At 36.9% G+C, this 24229-nt stretch overlaps 1 protein-coding gene across 1 annotated transcript; it reads left to right on the forward strand.

Annotated features, from left to right (window-relative positions):
* Positions 1-22268: 22268 nt before the first annotated feature.
* On the forward strand, positions 22269-23843 carry LOC131646973 (vacuolar protein sorting-associated protein 55 homolog). The gene is made up of 5 exons (XM_058916896.1): positions 22269-22477; positions 22854-22991; positions 23094-23133; positions 23268-23352; positions 23496-23843. The coding sequence occupies exons 2-5, from the start codon at positions 22893-22895 to the stop codon at positions 23686-23688; spliced, it is 417 nt and encodes a 138-aa protein (XP_058772879.1). The 5' UTR covers positions 22269-22477; positions 22854-22892; the 3' UTR covers positions 23689-23843.
* The last annotated feature ends 386 nt before the right edge of the window (positions 23844-24229 follow it).

A 24229-nucleotide genomic window follows, 5' to 3' on the forward strand; every position in this document is an offset into this window, starting at 1 on the left:
TGACAAAACATTATATTCTTCTTCCATCCTTCGATAATTCCTCCCGAATAACTTTGGTTATCCATATAAATAGTATCATCAAACCCTAACATGTTAAGTTTCTTAATCAGCATAGCAGTATCATATCTAGTTTCCATTAGTACTAACATAATAGGTTTATACGTGTGTATGTATTGCTTACTAGTCTATAAAAGGATTTTCTAGCTGCTCCTCTACAATTCCAAACTATAATTTTATTTTGTTTATTTATCATCATAAACAAAATGAAAACATGACACCAATCCCCCTGCATTAGCAACTATGCGATTCAGGAACCATCTCAATTTCCTCCTCTTGCTTGCGACTTTCATTCTGATCCTTAACCAATTGAGTATCAGTCTTCTTCATAATGTTTCTACCCTTTGCGTCATTATTTGATTGTATAGATGTAATAATATACAGATGTCTCATACTAATAGCAACTTCATTGCATGTTGACTTATGCCAAGGTAAATTGCTATTAATTGGATACCTAAATGTACTACTTTCATCTCTTTCCTCCATGTTATTCTCTTTATTTTCCTTATTCAACTTCATCCAACTATCGATTCTCTTCGATGTGTTCCTTTTAACTGGTATTGTCCCGCTGATCTCCTTTTAGGTATTGAATCTCCACCATCAGTTACTTTCTTGGTTCCATCAACTCCTTTCCCCTTAAAAGATTATGTTCCACGTTTTGCCAAATTAACTACCTTCTTTTTCTTTTCATGGTCACGTTTCTCCTTGTGATTACTCCTCTTTTCTCTTTCTTGATTCTGAATATTTTTATTCTCCATTAGCACTCCAATGATTTCTTGATTTGACACGTTATGCATTTCCATAGTATCATTAATTCTCATTCCATTTAAAGATTCTACTATTCTTCGAATCAACACTTCTTCTTCTTCTCTCTCCTTATTTAAAACCCCATATATCTCTTCATTATTGTTTTTTATTTCGTGATTCTTTCCCTGCTATTTTGAACTAACAAATTTATTAACTCCATTATTCACCTTAATTACCTTATCAATATTTTTGAAGGCACCATTATTATCATGATTCTCCTCCTTTAATGAAGCAAAGTGAGATCCCGTTAAAGATGGAAAACCATTAAGTCTCGCCGGCGTGTTGCTCCTTCTGGTCTCTGGTGACTTATTCCAATTACTTTGTTTCTTAACCACCATCCAAGGACTGATAAGTGCCAAATTGTAGATAATTTTGTATATAGTTTTGTGGCACTTATCTTCTCTTTTACCTCAATTTAGACGCGTTTTAGTGTATATTACATAAATACGTATACTTTGTGTTTAATCAAATTTTTGATTCATTTATGTACCATTTGATAGTTATATATTCATTTTGTAGGTATTGATGCATATTTGGATCATGAGCAATAAAGTTCCGAAGACACGGCTTCAAACGCACGATTTTGAGCAACGGAACCAACTCATCAACGAATAAGGCTCACAATCAAAGAATTAAAAAAATCATAAATTTGGTTTTTATTTTGTCATTTTTAGATTGGAAATTGAATAAGCTTTCCAAAGCTTTGAGCCAGGCGCAAATCGGAGTTATGGTTTTCAAGTTATGGTCGAAACAATGTGAAAATTTTGCAGGTCGCTACTGGTGTCATTCACCCGGAGAATGACGGGCTCGACCGACGAATCTTGCTGGGAAAAAATGCGTTAAAAGGGGAAAAATACATATTTTTAGGTTATGTTTTGGGTATTTTTGGTCTCAATCCATCAAACCTCCATTTTTTTTTTGGTAGAGAGAGGATGAAAACAACATGGGGTTGTGCATTTGGATGATCAGAGGTGCATTGCTCATCAATCGAAGCTGACATATCGTGAGATGTTTTGCTTATCTTTTTTCCTCTTTGTGTGTTTCCTTTTTGATGGGTTTGTATGTATATTTACTCTAAACCTATGTATATTTGTTACTCTATTGTTGTATAAAGTTTTGCTTTACAAATCTTTGTCGGTGTTTCCCTGATCTTTTTGCTTAAATGCTTTGGATTTGCGTTGCTGTAGAAATAGACATCACAAGTCTTGATTAGGGGGATATCTATTATATTTAGATTCTAGAGATAGGATTGGGGTTAGGGATGTCAATGGGGCGGGGCGGGGGCGGGGGATACATTCCCATCACAATCCCCGCCCTCGATCTATTCCCCATGCCCACTTCGGGTCCCCGCTACGGGGAGATTTTGTCCCCCATCCCCATCCCCGCAGATCCCCACGGGTCCCCACGAATCCCCATGATTCATGCGGAGATTCATAAACATGATTTTTTATTTATTATTTTAAATCAAATTAATAGTAAAAGCTTAAAAACTAACCACAAGAAATTTAGAGATTATTCTTTTATGATAAATATATTGTTTTAACAATATTTAATCTATAATATTGAGTGTCATGACCACCAAAATTTCAAACTAAAAAAATTGAAATAATCATTTATATCTCACTCTTTTACTAACAATACATATATATTTTAAATTTATGTATAAGATTAATTATATGAAATGACAAATAAACTTCCATAATAATTTAAAATTATATAAAACTTAAGGACATTATGTTACTTTAGGCGGGGCGGGGGATATTTACGCCACCCCCGTCCCCGAAGTGCCTTCGGGGAGACTTTGTTCCCCATCCCCATCCCCGCGGGGAAAAAAATCCCCGTCTTTGGGGCCCCAAACGGAGAATCCCCACGGGGATCCCTGCTAATGGAGGCAACTTGACATCCCTAATTGGGGTTAACATCCACATAATATCGAATTTTAATGCCTCTGTGTTATTCGACTGGTTGAGACAACATCGAAAGAGCAATATGGTTAAACTCTCGTCGGTGTTGCAGAAATGGACATTGATGTGGAGGTATGTGGTGATTCTGACGTGTATTGTAAGTTGAGTGCAACAGAGTGATAGGTTTAAGTTTGTGAAGAATGAGTGTATTTACATGCCTGATAAGTTATTTCTTTCCAAATAATGTATTCTTTTTATGTTCATATTTACTTTTTTGTTTTTATGCTTTAACTATTCACATTCAAACTCATAGCTTTCAAAACTGTTGAACGACAGTTCAATGCACTAGTCCCTGTGGAGACGATAAATTCTCGGATAAATATTTTCAAATCTTTTGTTGTTTGCCGCTTTACAACTTCAACAATGACCATCACAGTTATCATTGAACTTGGAATTTTGGTTTGATGACTCCGACCTTTCTCCCCCCTCATTCCTTCAAGTTTCTTCCATTATCACTTCCTTTCCTTTTGCTTTCATCGAGAATCATTCCTTGCAATGACCATATCTCCCACAATTCAAACATAACAAATGAAGTCCTTTATATTCAATCTCATTGCTTCTTCCTTTAGTAGAGAACCTGGCTAGCAAGGGATTCGTAAGATTAACTTCAACACAAAACCTTGCATATTTTCCTCTCTCTTGTTGCATGGTATTTTTGTCCATCTTTTCCTATTTGCCAACTCTATTACCAATGAATGATAACACACGAGTATCATAATTCTGATCCAAACAACAACCTCCTCAATGGTATCTTTCTCTGGTTGAAAGTTTCGGCTCCAATCTTTAATAATCAAATAGTGATCGTATATGAACCATGACCCCTTTCCCATTGCTACCTTTTTATCACCTTCATGTGAAAATGCTACCAGATAATAATCATAACTCAGATCTATTATACTGATAACTCATTTCCCCACCCACATTTGTCTTAGTCTTATCTCAAGCGCCTTATATGCAATTCTCCTTCCTAGTAGCTTGACAATTACTCCTCTCTTCCATGGCTTTTGGATTCTCCTTTCTTCTTCTTTAGATAATATAAAATTCAGGTATTCATATCCCCCGATCCTGCTTTTTTCCACCACCATACCATCGAGTTCCCCTAGTATTTGATCCACCATGTCTTCTTCTCTACCTTCCTCCTCATTATGCATCTCAACACTCCTTCCAGTAACCATGTCTTTGTATTATGTTTCTACCTCTCTAGACTCATGATTAACATGATTTCCTTCCTTAATTTTCTTAGTGCTCTTCTCTTGCAAATCCAATTTAGCCACACTCTTCCCTGGACTTGCGGGAGATGATAATAGTGAACCACTCGACGCTGCCGACTTAAATCCTTATAGAGGAATCAACATGTTTTCCCATTAGCTTGTAGTTAAGGAGTATGTGTTTGCCGATTTATTCACGTAACCATTTTTTTACCTTCTTAAAAGTTTAAAATAGATATTTTTCAAACAGATATTTTCTATTTTGAAAATTTTTAATATGTGTGTTTATGACTCAAATTAGCATGACTTTTTTCAATTTCACCAAAATATAATTTACTTAAAAAACGATTCCTCGTTGTAAAAATATAACTACTCTTTTAATTATAAATTATTTTAAAAAATAAATATTTTATTAATTCAGAGATATATTATTTTCTCTCTAATTACCATAATAAATATTAAAAATTATGATAAAAATTAAGAAAAACATTTTAAAAATAACCTATTATTTCAAGAATTTTTTTTATGAATAACCATCTTTTAAATTTTTTTTCCAAAATAACCAAGTTTTCAAAATAATTACACAAATGTCCAAAAAATAACTATTTTAACACGTTGTCGCTAAGGGGGGTGGCGACAACACTGCACCCTCACTGAATTCGCCAGTGGGCCTGGCGACAACATCTAAAATTTTGGGTCAAGTCGCCACCCCCAGGCGACAACACCCATTCCTTTTTTTAAATTTTTTTATTTAAATTATTTTACCTATTATAATTTACTATTTTAGCCATTATATTTATTTACTTAAATTTTTTAGGTAGAAAAATAATATAAATAAAAGAAACTACGATTTTATATTAATAAAAAAAACTACAATTACATTAATCATAACAATTAAATTCTGGATGACCTAGTGCAGGTGACCCTGGTACGATCCGCACGAAGGAGGTCTAATAACTCGTTTAGACAGCCCACGAGTTGGTAGTGCTCCCCTATTCCTACAACGCCCCCCTCTATCTGGTTCTCTTGTGTTTGGGTCGATGGCCCTTCAATGCTGTAATACGGTAAACTGACTTTAAAGAAATGTCGCGGTAAGCAAGAGTCGCCACCGACTTTTATTTTATCTAATTTAAAGAAAGGCTAAAAGAACAGAAAAAAAACCTTTTTGAAAGAGATTGAGTTCGAGGGGTAAATTATACAAAGGGAAGGTTTAAAGCACCCTTTGTATCCATGGTTATCCATGGGCTCTTAATTGCTTAGCTCACTTTGAAATGTTTGCAGTGAATAGAAAAAGGTTTTGAATAAGGACTTTAGCTTGTAAATAAGCGTAACCTTTTTGAAGGTTTTTGAAAAAGGATAAAATTGAATTTAAACCAGAGCAAACAATTAGTGAAGGATAGAAAAACACTTAGAAAGGGGGGGGGGGGTTGAATAAGTGTAGTCTTAAAAACGAACGATAAAAACAAATTGCACAGTTATTTTTATCCTGGTTCGTTGTTAACTAAACTACTCCACTCCACCCCCACGGAGTGATTTACCTCACCTGAGGATTTAATCCACTAATCGCAACAGATTACAATGGTTTTCCACTTAGCCCACGACTAAGTCTTCTAGAGTATCCTGATCACAACCTGATAACTCTAGGAACAAATGCTTAGACACAAGCTAAGACTTTCTTAGAGTATCCTGACCACCACGTGATCACTCTAATTACAACTGCTTAGACACAAGCTAAGACTTCCTAGAGTATCCTGATCAACACTTGATCACTCTAGTTACTTACAAATTAATGTAATCAAATAAGAGTTTTACAATGCTTCTGAAAAGCTATAATCACAACAGTGATATTTCTCTTAACGTTTAAGCTTAATCTCACTAATATATTACAACAGCAATGTAGTGAGCTTTGATGAAGATGAAGTTTCTGAGCTTTGAGTTTGAACAGCGTTTCAGCAAGTTAAAATGTTTTCAAAATCGTCAACCTTGCTTCTCATCAGAACTTCATTTTATAGGCACTTTGAGAAGATGACCGTTGGGAGCATTTAATGCTTTGCGTATTCCATACAGCATTGCATTTAATGTTTCACGCTTTTGTCAACTACCTCGAGCCTTGTTCACGCTGTGTCTACTGACGTTGCCTTTAATAGCTTCCAACGTTCCTTTTGTTAGTCAGCGTAGCCTGCCACCTGTACTTTCTTCTGATCTGATGTTTGTGTATACAATATTTGAATATCATCAGAGTCAAACAGCTTGGTGCATAGCATCTTCTTGTCTTCTGACCTTGAAGTGCTTCTGAGCGTGATACCATGAGAACTTCAGTGCTTCTGCTTCTGATCTCAAGTTCTTCTGATGCTTCCATAGACCCATGTTCTGATTCTGCCTTGACCATCTTCTGATGTCTTGCCAGACCATGTTCTGATGTTGCATGCTGAACCTTCTGAGACAAAGCTTCTGAGCGCTGATTTGTGCATACTCTTTATATATTTCCTGAAAGGGAAATTGCAATGTATTAGAGTACCACATTATCTCACACAAAATTCATATCCTTGTTATCATCAAAACTAAGAATATTGATCAGAACAAATCTTGTTCTAACAATCTCCCCCTTTTTGATGATGATAAAAACATATATAAATGATATGAATTTGCGATCAGAAAGAGCAGATGGCTAAAGACAAATTACACAGCTATAGCATAAGCATGTGAATATGTCTCCCACTGAGATTAACAATCTCCCCCTGAGATGAATAATCTCCCCCTGAAATTAATACTAGAAGAATTTTAATAATAAAAGACTTCCCTAAGTATTTCAGTAGAGACGTTCACAGTGCTTGATCTACAGAATATTCATGACTTCTGATTTCTGCTTCCATAGGACAGCTTCAGAACATTGAATTTCTTTAGATCCTCAGAACATTCACAGCTTCTGATTCCTGCTTCCATCGGACAGCTTCAGAACTTGAATTTCTTTGATCTTCAGAACATTCACAGCTTCTGACTTTTGCTTCCATTTGGACAGCTTCAGAACTTGAATTTCTTTTAGATCTTCATATCATTCACAAGTTCTGATTCTTGCTTCCATTTGGACAGCTTCAGAACTTGAATTTCTTTAGATCTTCAGAACATCCACAGCTTCTGATTCTTGCTTCTATTGGGACAGCTTCAGAGCTTGACTTTCTTCTTACATCACTTCATGCTAGATTGTATCAGAACATTGTTGAATGTACCGGAGCATCATCAGAGCATCTCTACATCCTGAAATGTTACAGAACAAAACTAAACGACAAAAGTCAGCATGAATGAATCAGAACATAAAATATGTTTCAGAACACATAATATGTATCAGAGCCATATAAGCCATATAGAATGTATCAAATCCATATAAAATGTTTCAGAACAAATAGACATAATGTTTCAGATCATATTCTATCATCAGAATATCTGAACATTCTTCCTTCTTGCTTCTGATTCTGAAGCTTCATAGCACTCAGCTTGCTTCAAGAATCCAAGAACTTGATTCCTCTTGTTGCTTCTTATGTTGATCTTGAAAGAGAATCTTCAATTCCTGCAACAACACAACTTAAAGCATAGAACTTTGCAAGTTATGTTAGTAAAGCAACTGATTAAATCAAATCATTTATCACATATTTCTCCCCCTTTTTGTCATATCATCAAAAACATAAAAGATTCAGATAAAAACAAAAAGAAACACACGGAAGAAAAAGATGATTTTCATTGAAGTTCAAACAGACAAGTACAGAAGTACACGAAGAGAAGGAAGACAAGATGCACAAAACAGATGCAACAAAAGCAAAAACAAAACAACTAAGACTCAATCTAAGATGACCCTAGCCTCGACAAGATCTTGGCCAGCATCTCTTGAACCCCATTGTTGTGCTCATTCTGCTTCTCTATGAAAGCTCTAAACTCAGCATTGACTGAGCTTTGCTCATCCTGGTTCTTTTGAAGAACTTCCAGAGTCCTTGCAAGACGGGAAGGTTCATCAGAAGAAGCTTCACAGCTTCTATCCAACGGGGTGGCATTGTGATCTGTAGCTTCCATTGATAGATCATTTGCAGGGATTTCCTCAACAGGAACTGATTCAGCAACATGATCTTCTGCATCTGCTTCTTGCGTAGAAGCATCTTCATATTCTGCAGCTGGAATCTCAGAGTCTCCATTCTCAAGTGCCTGAAGAATGGCAGCTAGATTCCTGGGGGCAGAAGGACCTTCAACTTCTGGTGGGTCAACAACTTCTGGAATGACCAAGCTTGGGTCTACCTTAGAAGGGTTTTCCCTCAGAAAGTCAAAGAGGGTCTTGAAATCCCCGAGCAGAACTGGATATTGAGGTCTCCATACCACAATTTCCCTGCAAGGATTAGCTTCCAATGCAGCAGCCAGTCTTGCTTCTTCCAATTCATCCACAAAGGGCTTTTCTTCCAAGGTATATCTTCCTCTGAGACGAGCAAACCAGAAGTCTTCATAGCTTCTCAGAATTCCACGAGGTCGTGGAGCAGCTTCTACACAGGCTTCCTGAAGTTCCATAAAGAGAGCATCTGATTTTCTGCGTAAGATTTTCCAGAACTTCCGCATAGCGACGTCATTCAAGCCAGAACTTTCAACAATTCTGAGGGTGTCAAAGATACTTCTGAGATTCCTCTTTACTTTTTCAAAAATTACACCAATAGGGTAGACAAGGCGGGATTTTATTTTGGTTTTTGAAATGGCAGGGTTGGGGATGAAATAAGGTTGAGGTTCTCTATCCAATCTATAAGAAGATTCTGCTTCAGTATCAGAATCTAACACTACCACTTCAGCTTCAGGACGAGGCTTGGGAGTGTAGTTGCAATCACGGAGCAGCTGTTCATGTGATGCAGAGGTTGGAAGATCAGAACCACGATGGTTGTTTTGAGAGGTAGAAGGAATGGGTTCAAAGTTGGCATGGGGAGGAGGTTGAGAGATGGAGATATTTGTGTGAGGTGGATAGAGAGTTTGAAGGGGTGGTATATCCAGAACAGGATTGATGGTGGGTGGAGAAGAAGGAATGGTTACAGGAGAAGATGGAGGTGTAAGAACATGGACAGTTATAGGTGATTCTGATGTGGCTTTTTCTGGTTCAGGGATAGGGGCAACCGCTATTGGTGCAACTTCTGAAATACCAGCAGGAGTAGAATCAGGTTCAGAAATACATATACCTTTGGATGCTTTCTGAAGAGCTTTGACCACAACCTCAGTCTTCTTCTGCTTCTTACTCTTCGGCTCATCAACAATCTTTGTTTTGCCGCTAGAGATTTCTTTCCTTCTGACGCTCGCCAGAACTTCCTGTTGATGCACAGCCTCTTGAACAACATTTTCTTCATCGGATTCTTGAAGGATCATCTTCCTTTTTCTGGTTTTCTTCTTCTCAACAACTTCAACAATCTCAACATTGTTATTTGACTTCTTCTTCTTTCTCTCAGCTTCCTTCTTTTTGTTCTCAAAATCAACAGAAACAGCCTTAACAACCTTTGCAATGACTTCTTCAGGAACCACTTCTTTCTCAGTGGTAGCAGCAACTTTCTGAACAACCTTCACTCGATTACCAGAAGGATGATCAAACTTTCTTTTGGTCCTTTCTTCCTTCTTGCGATTTATTTTAATTGGAGCACCTTTCTCTTGATCTTTAAGACTTTTATCCTCTTTTTGTGACTTCAGATACCTAGTTCTGACTTCTGGTACCTCATTATTGAAGAAGGTTTCAAATTCAGCTAGAACTGGTTCTCTTCTGATTCTTGTTCCAGCAAGAGGTTGGGGAGTCTTAATGATAGCCTTAATCACTTTCATCTTCTTTAAAGTGAAGGCATTCAGACAGGCCCCAGTTGTGACAGCAAGGTCTTTGATAATACCTTCAGATTCCAGGTTCTCAACAATCTTGGAATGAACCAGAAGATTTGAGATAATTCTACCAAACGGAATGATGGTACAACTTTTTTCTCTGAAGGCATTTCTGGACTCCTTCACAACCTTCCACATATGGTTGAAGATAATGTAGATAGCATCAACCTTCTTCTTAGTGGCAATGCAGTACAGAATGTATTTTTGCTCATTGTTGACGAAGTCAGAAGCATGTGTTCCTTTCCTGTGATAGAAACACCCAAGAAGAATCTTGGTCCAGATTTTGTAGAGATCTCTCAAGTCCTTGACATTCTTTGTTTCATTTATGTCTGGGTAGAGAGTAGATAAAACATCTTTCCAATTTACCCTTTGATCGATTTCAAAAGCTCCCTCAGCGTTTCTCAGATCAAACATCATCCTTAGGAGGTTCTCAGTCACTACCACAAACTTTCCATGGACGAAGGACAAGATTGATTTAGGGGCGACAACTGCATGTACCCAGAATTCCTTGACAAGATCTGGGTAGACTGGTCCACAGAACTCAGCAAACAACGAAGTCCATCCTTGAAAAATTATATCGTTTTTGAGATGAAATTCGTGTTCTTGAATGTTATCAAAATCAACCATGAGTTCACATAGAACTTCTAATTTATCCTTAGGAATGGAGCACGCAACAACTGGAGTGAGTTCCTGATTTACTTCATCTTGAATATGGAGAAGAGTAGATGAACCAACATTTTGAGATGAAGAAGCAGCCATTGAAACAGAATGAATAGCTAGGAAGAACAAATTCTGGGTTTTCGGTTAGGGTTTTAGAAGCAACTAAGAAGTTTTCTAAAGAGAGTATGCAAGAAGAAAGAGAGACACGGAGCGAAAAAGATATATGAGATGATGTGAAAAGAATATATAAAGACGAAAAAAATGCAATAAGATTAGAAAATGAACAGTTACAGAATCAAGAGAAATCAATTTTCATTAATTGATAAGTGACGTTAGGTGAGAGAACATGGTAAATGAAATGATTTAACACAGTTACCTAGGTCGGCATCTTTTCAACTGCACGCTTTGTACTAACCGTACAGACACGCGTTCACCATCCGAAAATAGATGACAGCTGTAATTTTCCTGAATAGACTTTGCGCCTTCTGATTCTGATCACAGCTTCTGATTGTCATTCTTTAGGAATGATCTTGTTCTGATAGGATCATCTTTCTTCCCAAGAATCACATCTTCTGAATGAGCTGAGGCAAGTCTAGGTGATCTTCTAACTGTTGGCTCTTCAGAAATCCTGAGATTCTCTAAAGATGCAGCAACTTGATCTTCTGATCCATTGCTTCTGAGACTGCCAGCTTCTGCAGCTTTGCTTCTTGGTTCTACTGCTTCTGATATATCAATATCAAAATCTGCAAAATTCTCAAACTGCTTTGGTTTTTCAAGACCAAGCTTATCATCAAACCTGATATTGATTGATTCTTCTACAATCAATGTTTCAGTATTGTATACTCTGTAGCCTTTAGAGCGTTCAGAATATACAAGAAGGAAACACTTTTATGCTTTAGAATCAAACTTACCAAGATGATCTTTAGTATTCAGAATAAAGCATACACATCCAAAAGGATGGAAATATGAAATGTTGGGCTTTCTGTTCTTCCACAATTCATAAGGAGTCTTATTTAGAATAGGTCTGATAGAGATTCTATTCTGAATATAACACGCAGTGTTTATTGCTTCTGCCCAGAAATGCTTAGCCATATTGGTTTCATTGATCATGGTTCTGGCCATTTCTTGTAGAGTCCTATTCTTTCGCTCTACAACTCCATTTTGCTGTGGAGTTCTAGGGCAAGAGAAATCATGGGCAATACCATTTTCTTTGAAGAACTCCTCAAAGAATTTGTTCTCAAATTCACCACCATGATCACTTCTAACCTTTAGGATTTTACACTCTTTCTCAGATTGTATCTGAGTGCAGAATTCAAAGAACACTGAATGAGACTCATCCTTGTGTTTCAAGAACTTTACCCATGTCCAGCGGCTATAATCATCAACGATGACTAATCCATATTTCTTCCCTCTGACAGATGCTGTTTTGACTGGGCCAAACAGATCAATGTGCAAGAGTTCTAACGACCTTGAGGTAGAAACAACATTCTTAGACTTGAATCCAGGTCTGGAGAACTTGCCCTTCTGACATGCTTCACAAAGAGCATCTGATTTGAATTTCAGATTTGGGAGTCCTCTGACCAGATTTAGTTTGTTAATCTGAGAAATCTTTCTCAAACTAGCATGTCCTAATCTTCTGTGCCAGACCCATTGCTCTTCAGAAATAGACATAAGACAAGTCACCTTCTGCTTCTCAAGATCAGAAAGATCAATCTTATAAATGTTGTTCTTTCTCTTGCCTGTAAATAGGATTGAGCCATCCTTCTGACTTACAGCCTTGCAAGACTTTTGATTAAAGATTATGTCATAACCATTGTCACTTAATTGACTTATGGACAATAAGTTATGCGTTAATCCTTCAACAAGAAGTACATTAGTTATGGAAGGAGAGTTACCAAGACTTATGGTTCCAGAGCCAATGATTTCGCCCTTCTGATCTCCTCCAAACTTGACTTCTCCACCTGGTTTAAGCACCGGGTCTTGGAATGTAGACCTTCTTCCCGTCATGTGTCGCGAGCACCCAGAGTCCAGGTACCATGACATTTTGCTTTTTGTCCTCTTTGCCGCCAAGGATATCTGCAGCAGAAATTATCTTCTCCTTAGGTACCCACAATTTCTTGGGTCCTTTCTTGTTAGTTATCCTCAAGTTCTGATTGAACTTGGGTTTAGCAAAATATTTAACAGGAGGAACAACATGATATTCTTTAGGTCTGTCAGCATGATATTTCTTAGGATGTGTCACAAGCTTCTTGGTGTGAACAGTGTTGAACTTCTGTGCATGTGAAGTGAGCCTAATATCATGTGCATGGCCATATTTGAACTGATCATACAATGGCTTGTATGTGATCTTCAGATCATCAATAGGTTCAAATTTATGTGAGGTATCACCCTCATAGCCAAAACCAAACCTTCTGTTTCCAGAAACACCATATATCATAGAAGCAAGATGACTTCTGCCAATACTTCTAGATAAGAACTTTCTGAAGCTCGAGTCATATTCTTTCAGAATATGATTCATGCTAGGAATGGATTTTTCTGTTTCAGAAGGAGATCCACTATCTTTGGATAGATTTAAAACTTTTTCCTTCAGTTCAAAATTTTCCACTTCCAGCTTCTTAGTTTCAAATTCAAACTGCTTCTTCAGCTTTTTGTATTTGATACTAAGATGAGCCTTGAGTTCCAGAAGTTCTGTTAAACTGGAAACTAACTCTTCTCTAGATAGTTCAAAAAATGCCTCTTCAGAATCTGATTCTGATGTAGATTCTGATCCATCATCTTCTGTAGCCATCAACGCGAAGTTGGCCTGCTCTCCTTCAGAGTCTGATTCTGATTCAGATTCAGAATCATCCCATGTTGCCATAAGACCTTTCTTCTTATGAAACTTCTTCTTGGGATTCTCCTTCTGAAGTTTTGGACACCCGTTCTTGTAATGTCCAGGCTCATTGCACTCATAGCAGACAGCCTTCTTCTTGTCAGATCTTCTGTCACCAGAAGATTCTCCTCGTTCAAATCTCTTTGAGCTTCTGAAGCCTCTGAACTTCCTTTGCTTGCTCTTCCAGAGTTGGTTTACCCTTCTGGAGATCATGGACAGTTCATCTTCTTCTTCAGATTCTGATTCTTCAGGATCTTCTTCTCTAGCCTGAAAAGCGTTAGTGCATTTTTTAACATTAGATTTTAATGCAATAGACTTACCTTTCTTCTGAGGCTCGTTTGCGTCCAGCTCTATTTCATGGCTTCTCAAGGCACTGATAAGCTCTTCCAAAGAAACTTCATTCAGATTCTTGGAAATCTTGAATGCAGTCACCATTGGACCCCATCTTCTGGGTAAGCTTTTGATAATCTTCTTTACATGATCAGCCTTGGTGTAGCCTTTATCCAGAACCCTAAATCCAGCAGTTAGAGTTTGAAATCTTGAGAACATCTTCTCAATATCTTCATCATCCTCCATCTTGAAGGCTTCATATTTCTGGATTAGAGCAAGAGCTTTAGTCTCCTTGACTTGAGCATTTCCCTCATGGGTCATTTTCAATGACTCATATATATCATGGGCAGTTTCCCTGTTAGATATCTTCTCATACTCAGCATGAGAGATAGCATTCAGCAAAACAGTCCTACATTTATGATGATTCTTGAAAAGCTTCTTTTGATCATCATCCATTTCTTGCCTTGTAAGCCTTACGCCACTGGCTTTCACTGGATGTTTGTAACCATCCATCAGAAGATCCCATAGTTCACCATCTAGACCAAGAAAGTAACTTTCCAGTTTATCTTTCCAGTATTCAAAGTTTTCACCATCAAATACTGGTGGTCTAGTATAACCATTGTTACCGTTGTATTGCTCAGCAGAGCCAGATGTAGATGCAGTTGGATTTGTTTGAACTTCACCAGCCATCTTTCACTGAAGCGTTTTTCTCTTCCTGAATCTTTTCTAAACACGGTTAAGTGCTTGCACCTTAGAACCGGCGCTCTGATGCCAATTGAAGGATAGAAAAACACTTAGAAAGGGGGGGGGGGGGGTTTGAATAAGTGTAGTCTTAAAAACTTGAACGATAAAAAAAAATTGCACAGTTATTTTTATCCTGGTTCGTTGTTAACTAAACTACTCCAGTCCACCCCCACGGAGTGATTTACCTCACCTGAGGATTTAATCCACCAATCGCAACAGATTACAATGGTTTTCCACTTAGCCCACGACTAAGTCTTCTAAAGTATCCTGATCACTCTAGGAACAAATGCTTAGACACAAGCTAAGACTTTCTTAGAGTATCCTGACCATAGGGATGTCAATGGGGCGGGGCGGGGGCGGGTGATACATTCCCATCACAATCCCCGCCCTCGAATCTATTCCCCATCCCCACTTCGGGTCCCCGCTACGGGGAGATTTTGTCCCCCATCCCCATCCCCGCGGATCCCCACGGATCCCCATGGTTCATGCGGAGATTCATAAACATGATTTTTTATTTATTATTTTAAATTAAATTAAGAGTAAGAGCTTAAAAACCTAACCACAAGAAATTTATAAATTATTCTTTTATGATAAATATATTGTTTTAACAATATTTAATCTATAATATTGAGTGTCATGACCACCAAAATTTCAAACTAAAAAAATTGAAATAATCATTTATATATCTCTCTTTTACTAACAATACATATATATTTTAAATTTGTGTATAAGATTAATTATATGAAATGACAAATAAACTTCCATAATAATTTAAAATTATATAAAACTTAAGGACATTATGTTACTTTAGGCGGGGCGGGGACTCCACGGGGCGGGGGATATTTACGCCACCCCCGTCTCCGAAGTGCCTTCGGGGAGACTTTGTTCCCCATCCCCGTCCCCGCGGGGAAAAAAATCCCCGTGTTTGGGGCCCCAAACGGGGAATCCCCACAGAGATCCCTGCTAATGGAGGCAAGTTGACATCCCTACCTGACCACCACGTGATCACTCTAATTACAACTGCTTAGACACAAGCTAAGACTTCCTAGAGTATCCTGATCAACACTTGATCACTCTAGTTACTTACAAATTAATGTAATCAAATAAGAGTTTTACAATGCTTCTGAAAAGCTATAATCACAACAGTGATATTTCTCTTAACGTTTAAGCTTAATCTCACTAATATATTACAACAGCAATGTAGTGAGCTTTGATGAAGATGAAGTTTCTGAGCTTTGAGTTTGAACAGCGTTTCAGCAAGTTAAAATGTTTTCAAAATCGTCAACCTTGCTTCTCATCAGAACTTCATTTTATAGGCACTTTGAGAAGAAGACCGTTGGGAGCATTTAATGCTTTGCGTATTCCGTACAGCATTGCATTTAATGTTTCACGCTTTTGTCAACTACCTCGAGCCTTGTTCACGTTGTGTCTACTGACGTTGCCTTTAATAGCTTCCAACGTTCCTTTTGTTAGTCAGCGTAGCCTGCCACCTGTACTTTCTTCTGATCTGATGTTTGTGTATACAATATTTGAATATCATCAGAGTCAAACAGCTTGGTGCATAGCATCTTCTTGTCTTCTGACCTTGAAGTGCTTCTGAGCGTGATACCATGAGAACTTCAGTGCTTCTGCTTCTGATCTCAAGTTCTTCGGATGCTTCCATAGACCCATGTTCTGATTCTGCCTTGACCATCTTCTGATGTCTTGCCAGACCATGTTCTGATGTTGCATGCTGAACCTTCTGAGACAAAGCTTCTGAGCGCTGATTTGTGCATACTCTTTATATATTTCCTGAAAGGGAAATTGCAATGTATTAGAGTACCACATTATCTCACACAAAATTCATATCCTTGTTATCATCAAAACTAAGAATATTGATCAGAACAAATCTTGTTCTAACAATTAGGAGGTAGTTACCCTAAAATCATAAAAAAGGTTCTTTTAGCTTTTCAGGGCTATCCATACCATAGGAGGGTAGGAAGTCCTTTTATTGGATGTAAAGGGTCATCGAGGTTATCGTTCACCATAAGACTATCCCTACCATAAAGAGGGCAGGTAGTCTAAGGGAAGGATAAAATAGTCATTTTAGGCAACCAATGAGGATACCTCAGCAATCGAAAGGGACTATCATCATCATATCGTAGGCAACCTCGAGGGACAAGATCATATAACCGAAGGTAACATCGAAGGGACTTATGATCTTTCAGTGATGATAATGAAATAAGGGCAACATTCGCTGAGGCATCCTCGTATCCGAGGGACTTGACTATTTTTAAATTCATAAGGCAACAGGCAACAAGGCAACAAGAGGGGTTATCATTAAAGGTGTGTGGGTGCACAATCACGTGGTTCAATTCGAATATTTATCTTATAATTAGTGAGCTAATTTATTTTAAACAAGGCTTGCACTCTCTAAGATTACTAACCACGCAGTTAAATAACAGTTATGTTGTGCGGAAATTTAAAGGCAGAAAATAAACCTACAACTATTACAAGGCTTTGGGACAGTTACATAATAGAGGAAGAATTGGGCGCGAAAATGAAAACCCAACTATTACAAAAAAACCTCGCAAGCCTATACACATTTTCTAGAATTTAAATGGCAATAAGTAAATAAATAAAAATAAAGGCAAATAATTTAAATAAATTAAAATAAAGACAAATAATTTAAATAAAAAGACATGCGACAATCAAGGGAGTATGAGGTGAGAAAAGAAATGCGCTTGAAGAAATTCAATGTTTGATTACAAAAGGGTACACCTATACCTACGGTTAATGGGCAACACCTACCTTAAGGTTTTCTTTGTCTATGACTTTTGATTAGGGTTAAGCTTAAAAACCTGACTATAATTAAAATAAAACGTATAACCTAAAATTAAACCCTAATTATAAAATTATTGGAACTAATTAATTAACAAATTACATTAAAATTAGTTACCTAAAAAATATGAATAAATACTAATCAATTAATTTAACCTAATAACTAATTAATCTATTTGCTAATTCCAAATTCTAATTGTTAATTAATAGTTAAAAAAGGTTAAATAGTTGGTTAGTTAGAAGCTAATTAAGAAAAAAAACAAAAAAACAAACCAACAATATAAAATAAGAGAAGCAGCATAACCTGGGCGTATAATCCAATGTATCAAGTCTCTGAGGATCTACGGTGGACTGCTTCTCCAGGATCCTTTGATTTGGCCCTGCGTTGATCCAGCGGTGGAGAAGTGAAGATGTATGATGGTACCTGTAGACCGTGCATAATGGATTCGTGGCATTCAGGAAGCATGAATAAAATGGAATAAAAATTCTGGCCAGAGGCAGGGTTCGAACCCTGTTCTCTTTGATCATTGGTCCCCATTCCTTGCCACCTGCGCTGCAAGTTTATGGTGATAGTAACATCACCACCAATCAACAAAAGGGATGAAAAGGTGTGGTAATTGAAAATAAAAAAAGCGCAACGACCAATCACACGCGGAGAGAGGACGTGGAAGTTTTGACTGGCGAATGGCAGCTATCCATGTGTGGTCAACGATTCAACTTTCCTGTTCATCTTTTTCTTTCACATGCCCATAATATTTGCTACGATCTTGCTCCTGTTTTGATACGGTTTTTCCATGCGAGTTTCGTAGCTATTCCTGCAGAAATTAAAACTAGAAAATAACGCGTTAACGATTCAAAACGAGTGCCCAGATCAACTGTTTGCCCTGTTGCGACCATGATGGAGTCCTTTATCTAGGCAAAACAACCTGCAAACGTGAGTTTCGAAGGAAGCAACCTTCAAACCCTAACCATGGCGTTTCACGCTACAGGCTTCCAAGCTTCGTTCTAATGATTCTGATCTATTCCTATAATACCTTGGGAAGAGGATTGAACGAAGTTGGAGCTTTAAAATTGCTTGAGGGAGGCACACGAAAATTCTCCTATTCTTTGAATATTTTGAAACTTTGTAACTTGAAACCCTAGCTTCTTCCCCTATTTTTTCGTCCTCTCTCCATATGAATTTCTTCAGTATAAATAGGAGAGCCAATTAGGGTTAAATGTGGGCTTGGACTTTGGCTTTTTAGAAAGATAAAAATTAGTTTGAAAATAATACTAAATCTTTCTATTTTTGCATTAATATTGTATCCCTCTCTTTCCAATCCCATTAATCACGAATTTTGATTAAAATCATGATATTTGAATGATTGGATTTGATTGGAAATTGAATCTTTGATTAAAAGAAAATTATTTCATATTTTATGTGATTTATAAGTATTTAAATGAATAAATATTCAAATAAATAATATAAATATTATAAAAATGAACTAATTAGTCTAGGAGTCCATATGAAGCCCAAAGTCACGTTTAAAATCCAAAAGTTAGGCCCAATAGTTCAAAACGCCAAAATTCATCATTTTGCCTTTTATGCATTTTCTCAAAATCGCCTAACATGTGCAAGCCATAACTCCTTCAATATTTGTCATATGAAGATGTTATTGGACTTTTTGGAAAGCCCAAGATGTCTTCTACAAGCCACATTGGAACCTTTTTTGCATTTGAGGATTTTATCTTGAAGATATGGCTTCTGACAAAAAACAGCTTTTTGCGAGCTTCTAGAAGGACCTATAATGTATTGACTCATATCTCTTATGCGGAAGCATTTCTTGACCTTGAGTCCAACATAAAAGTTGTAGAGAATCAAATTTCCTTGATAATGAGCCTTGGTTGGGGAATTTCAGAGAAAGTATGAGAGAGATATGATCAGTCAAAGTTGGGTTGACTTTAGGTAAAAAAAACCCTAATTTAGAAACTTTAGATTTTGTTGATTTCTGAACTTTCCTTGATGGATCATGATCAATCCTTGATCAAATGATGAATTATACTTCAAAATGAGGATGTTGACAAAAAATCAGGAATTTTGACTGTACTTTGACCACAGTTGACTTTTAGGTCAAACTAGTCGATTGTTGATTTTCTGAGCAATTGACTGAGCAATTCTTGGAATTGAAGCCTGAATTTTGTCATGGAGATAGTTTGAAACATCATAAGTCATCTGAAATCCATTGGGGACCTTGATTCATTCATTTTCTTCAGAGAATTCAAAACCCTAGTTCAGGAGGTCTTTGTCTAGGAGAGTGTGCCTTTGAGTTTTGAACTTTGGTATGAGTTTTAAAAGGTGAAATGAGATGGGCAAATTTTGGGGTATGAAAAATGCACTCCGGGTCTACAAAATCTGTCAGCCGACCTTAACCTCTAGAATTCCCGCTATAGAAAAGGCGGGTGCCCGCGGCACCTTAAAAGCTTTGTCTTGGTGGGACAAACCGACTCCTTGTGGGCGCGGCCTCAAAGTTTGGTCTCTGGTAGTTGGTAGTTGAATCGGGTTGGTAAAATACATTGGATTTCAATACTACCGCCGAGAAATAGCATTGTCAAATCCCGATGCGGGGAGGTGGATTGATAGCATTAACAGAGCTAAATGGACTAGGTCATACGACGATGTGGCGAGGTGGGGCCACATGACTACAAATCTTGTGGAATCGATGAACGACGTTTTCAAGGGCATATGAAACCTACATGTAACGGCTTTGGTAAGTGCAACATATTTTCAGATGGCAACTTTGTTTGCCACAAGAGGTAAGCGGTGGAATTCAATGTTACAGACACAACAAGCGTATTAGCACCAAAATGGACGCCACTGAAAAAATGCAAAGGAAGTGTAATATATGTCGTGAGGTCGGACATAATAAGAACAAGTGTCCCAATCATGGATCTAGTTCCACAACATAGTTGTTAGGTTCAATGTTATTTGTAATTTATTTTACTAATGAAATTGACTTTTTTTTCATTTGTCAGATGAGTTACAACATACATGGAAAACAACATAAACAATAACACGAAATAAATTTTCAACTAAAAGCAACAATTGAAAAAACAACACAATGACTAAAACAATAACACAACAAACAATTAAAATCTAAGAAATTACAACAGTTAAAACAATGTCATCTGTTCCATCCATCATTTGTTCAGCATCAAGGTCATTTTTCACTTCAACCCACCAATGTACCGTATTTTCGGTCATAAGCGAGACCCTTGTTCTAAGCCTCTGGATCCTTTTGATTTCTTCCCCGGGATTGTACTCCCCCTCTAGTTGTGACATCAAAGTCTTCTTCAGGTTGTTGAAGGTACGAATTTTCCAAAATGTAACCGACATAGGGGGTTTGACCGAAGAGAAAATAACATCCCCACTCCTTCTACGATATTCCAGTTGCGGCACGGGACGGATGGATGATGTCCGCTGCCATTCACAGGGCCTTATGCGAGACATGAACAATAATGTGCAGGGAAAATGAGAAAATTTGTGGAGAAATGAATGAATTTTCATGGAGGAATGAGTTGCTATTTATAGGCAAAAAAATTCTCAAATGAGTGTTGTCGCCACCCAAGGAGGCAGGTGACTTGGGCCCACAAAATGGAGATAATTCGCCAGCTAGAGTGGCAACATGGTCCAAAAACAAGTGGGTCCACAGATGAAAAAAATAGTAAAATAAAATAGGTCAAATAATTTAATTAAAAAATTGAAAAAAAAAAGGAATGGGTGTTGTCGCCGGGGGTGGCGACTTGGCCCAATTTTTACATATTGTCGGCAGACCCACTGGCGACCCACTGGGGAATTCACTAGGGATGTGTTGTTGTCGCCACTCCCCTGACGACAACGTGTTAAAATAAGTAAAATTTGATCATTTATGTAATTATTTTGGAATTTTTTTGAATAAAATTAGGGGTGTTCAAAACCAAACCAACCCAATAGAAAACCGCAAACCAAACCAAACCAAACCAAACTGAAACCGCAAAAAACCGCATTTGGTTCGGATTAGTTTGGGTCATCTTTTAACAAAACCGCGCGGTTCGGTTCGGTTTGCGGTTTGTATTTTGTAAACCGAACCAAACCGAATCAAACCGCATTATGTTACAACCTAACTTTAACTTAACTCACATCCAACCCAAACTTAAATCTATTACACTTTAGCCTTATAATTACGAACAATGTTTTCATCCTTACACATATGATTTTAGTTCCGATCTTCTCCAACCCCTAATAGCATTATTGCGCATTCTTTTCCATATACATCTTCTCTCTTTTTCTATAATCTCTACTCTCTTATATTCTTTCTTTTTCACCTTCTCATTTTTATGTAAATGTTCCCTATTTCAGTTTCGTTTTTATCGTACATCTTCTTCTCTAATCTCTCAACTCTTTTGTTTGTTCTTTTTCACCTTCACTAATCTCTCGTCTCTTCTATTTTTTTTTTCATTCTAATAATTTTTATATTGTTTTATACTATTATTTTAGGTTTATTATTCCACTTTTGTCTAATTTAATTTTTACATATTAAATATAAAGTTGTTGTTAAAATATGGCGAGTTTTGTTGTTATTTGATAGTATATGAATGTCTAAATACAAAGTTATGTTGTCATCTATATGTATATGTATGGTTCAATAAAATATTTGTAAAAAACCGAACCAAACCACATTAGTTTAGTTTGGTTTGGTTCGGATTTTATTTAAAAGTCAACCAAACCAAACCAAACCGCACGATTTTTTCTCTTGCGGTTCAGATGATTTTTTTTGTCAAAACCGCCCAAACTGCACCGCGAACACCCCTGTAAAATGGTTATTCATAAAAAAATTCTCATTTGAAAGTGTTTTGAGTGTAATTTATTTTGATCTTCTAAAAATGATTAAAAAAACTGTATATATGTATTAATCCATTCAAAAAGTTAGACGTGGACCGTCTGGTGAGGTCAGGACAGAGTTTCCTTCCAAGATCGGACCGCTACGCTGCTCTGCCTCCCATTCTTCTCTGCCATATACGCACCGATGCTGTCGACCTATAGTTAATATATCTACCTATTATCATCATCATAAATAAACATCAGAATACGCGTTTCAAAATTTCAATTCGTGTTGGTTTTTGAGGTACAAATTTTCAAAATTCATGTTGCTTTACTCTACTTATCTCCATCGCTATCAATTTGTTTTCTAGTTTAATCCAATTATTAGGTTGTTTCGCGATTCAATTTCGTAAATTACTATAATCAGATGCAATTTTGTGATATTATTATTCAATTTTCAGTTTTGTAGTTGTTCTGGTTTTGGTTATTGGTAATTTCGTATTAGGGTTTTGAATTATCTCAGATATGCATGGTAAAACAAGTTGAAATGTTATTTGATTATTAAATGTTGTATATCTTGTATCAGTTGTATGCAAATTATGATTGAATCAATTGGATTAAAATCATATTGCTTTTGACTATGTCGATTCGCGATAATGCTAACAAGATCTTTGTTTCAGTAATATTGATTGCTCTCTGGAACATGAGGTGACTTGAAAATGGATGACATGCCTGGATATATGCGTTACTGTTTGAACACAGGGAAGCTTGTCTTTTTGGCAATTTTAGTCTCGGGAGGAATCGTCTTGCAAATTTTGGTCAGTATTGTTTTCTTCCTGATTTTATACGGAAAAAAAATGACAATTTCTTGATAAATGTAGTTGTTTATTCAATTTATTCAAGTCTGTTTTATGTTGTAGGCTTGTGCTTTGTATAATAATTGGTGGCCGATGCTTAGTGGTGAGATAAAACATCGTTGAAATATGATTCCTGTATACGGCATATTTATATCTTTTTGTTGATGGTATTGTCAGGGGGAGAACTTCCCCTTGGTTGTTACTTGTTATTACATCTGATGTTATATTCTCTTGCAGCGATAACGTATGTGATTCTTCCAATGCCTTTGCTGTTCTTTGCTGGGTCTGATGATTCTTCTATGTTTTCTGAATCCGATAATACGTAAGTAATTCAACTTTGATAATACTACTTATTAAATTAGTTTGATATTCATCAGAATGCTTCAGAAAGTAAAATAGTGTAAAACCCTATCTTGAAATGAGTGGATAATCATTTCTCTTTCTGTTTTGTGGTATGCTGAGCAGCTGGGTGAATATTGCCAAGTTCTTGACCGGAGCCTCAACTCTCGGAGGCATTGCCATTCCAAGCATTTTAAAGCATGCTGGGGTGATCGGTTGGGCAGCCTTTGCAATGGAACTCTCTTCTTTCTTTGTGTTTGTATTAGCTATATTGTGTTACCTGGGGATGAGTGAGCAAGATAGTTACAGTATGCTATGAAACAGGAGTTCAGCAAGGCTTGTTTCATTGGTATACAAATGTACCTGTTCCGTTTGGGTGCTATTGATTTCTCTTGCTTGTATAATATTCACCTCAACATCCCCCCTCTGTTCAAATACTGATATGTAATGTAAATTCTTTGCTTTTGCGTTTAACAGAGTATTGATAGCTTCTTAGCTTCTGATCGACTTGTTCTTCACTCTAAATCTTTCTTTAGACCCACAATTATTGATAGCGTTTCACCATTGGCCCCAAACTTGAGGGGAATACATACATTTATGGTAGATAATTACTAGTATTTTGCAGAATTACTATATTAGTACCTCTACCAATAGCCCCAGACTTATTTTATTTTAAAGAATGAACGATATTAGTATTGATTGTTTTTAGGAGTTTTTCAACCCACCTCTTAAAACGCGAAGGGTTTATCAGAAAGATTCTTTCACCAATGAATTTTTTGTCAATATACTATTTGATTGATCTTTCATGTTGTGTATAGTTTGGCAAATTTGAGTATACATGTGGTGCTTTCAACAATTCG

The sequence above is a fragment of the Vicia villosa genome, linkage group LG2, assembly GCF_029867415.1.
Source record: "Vicia villosa cultivar HV-30 ecotype Madison, WI linkage group LG2, Vvil1.0, whole genome shotgun sequence".
In the NCBI taxonomy this organism is placed as follows: Eukaryota; Viridiplantae; Streptophyta; class Magnoliopsida; order Fabales; family Fabaceae; genus Vicia; species Vicia villosa.

Coding starts and splice junctions, on each gene's coding strand:
- LOC131646973 (XM_058916896.1), top strand. CDS start 22,893: ATGGATGACATGCCTGGATATATGCGTTACTGTTTGAACACAGGGAAG. Junction 23,134..23,267: donor TTGGTGGCCGATGCTTAGTG/GTGAGATAAAAC, acceptor ATTCTCTTGCAG/CGATAACGTATGTGATTCTT. Junction 23,353..23,495: donor TTTTCTGAATCCGATAATAC/GTAAGTAATTCA, acceptor TATGCTGAGCAG/CTGGGTGAATATTGCCAAGT.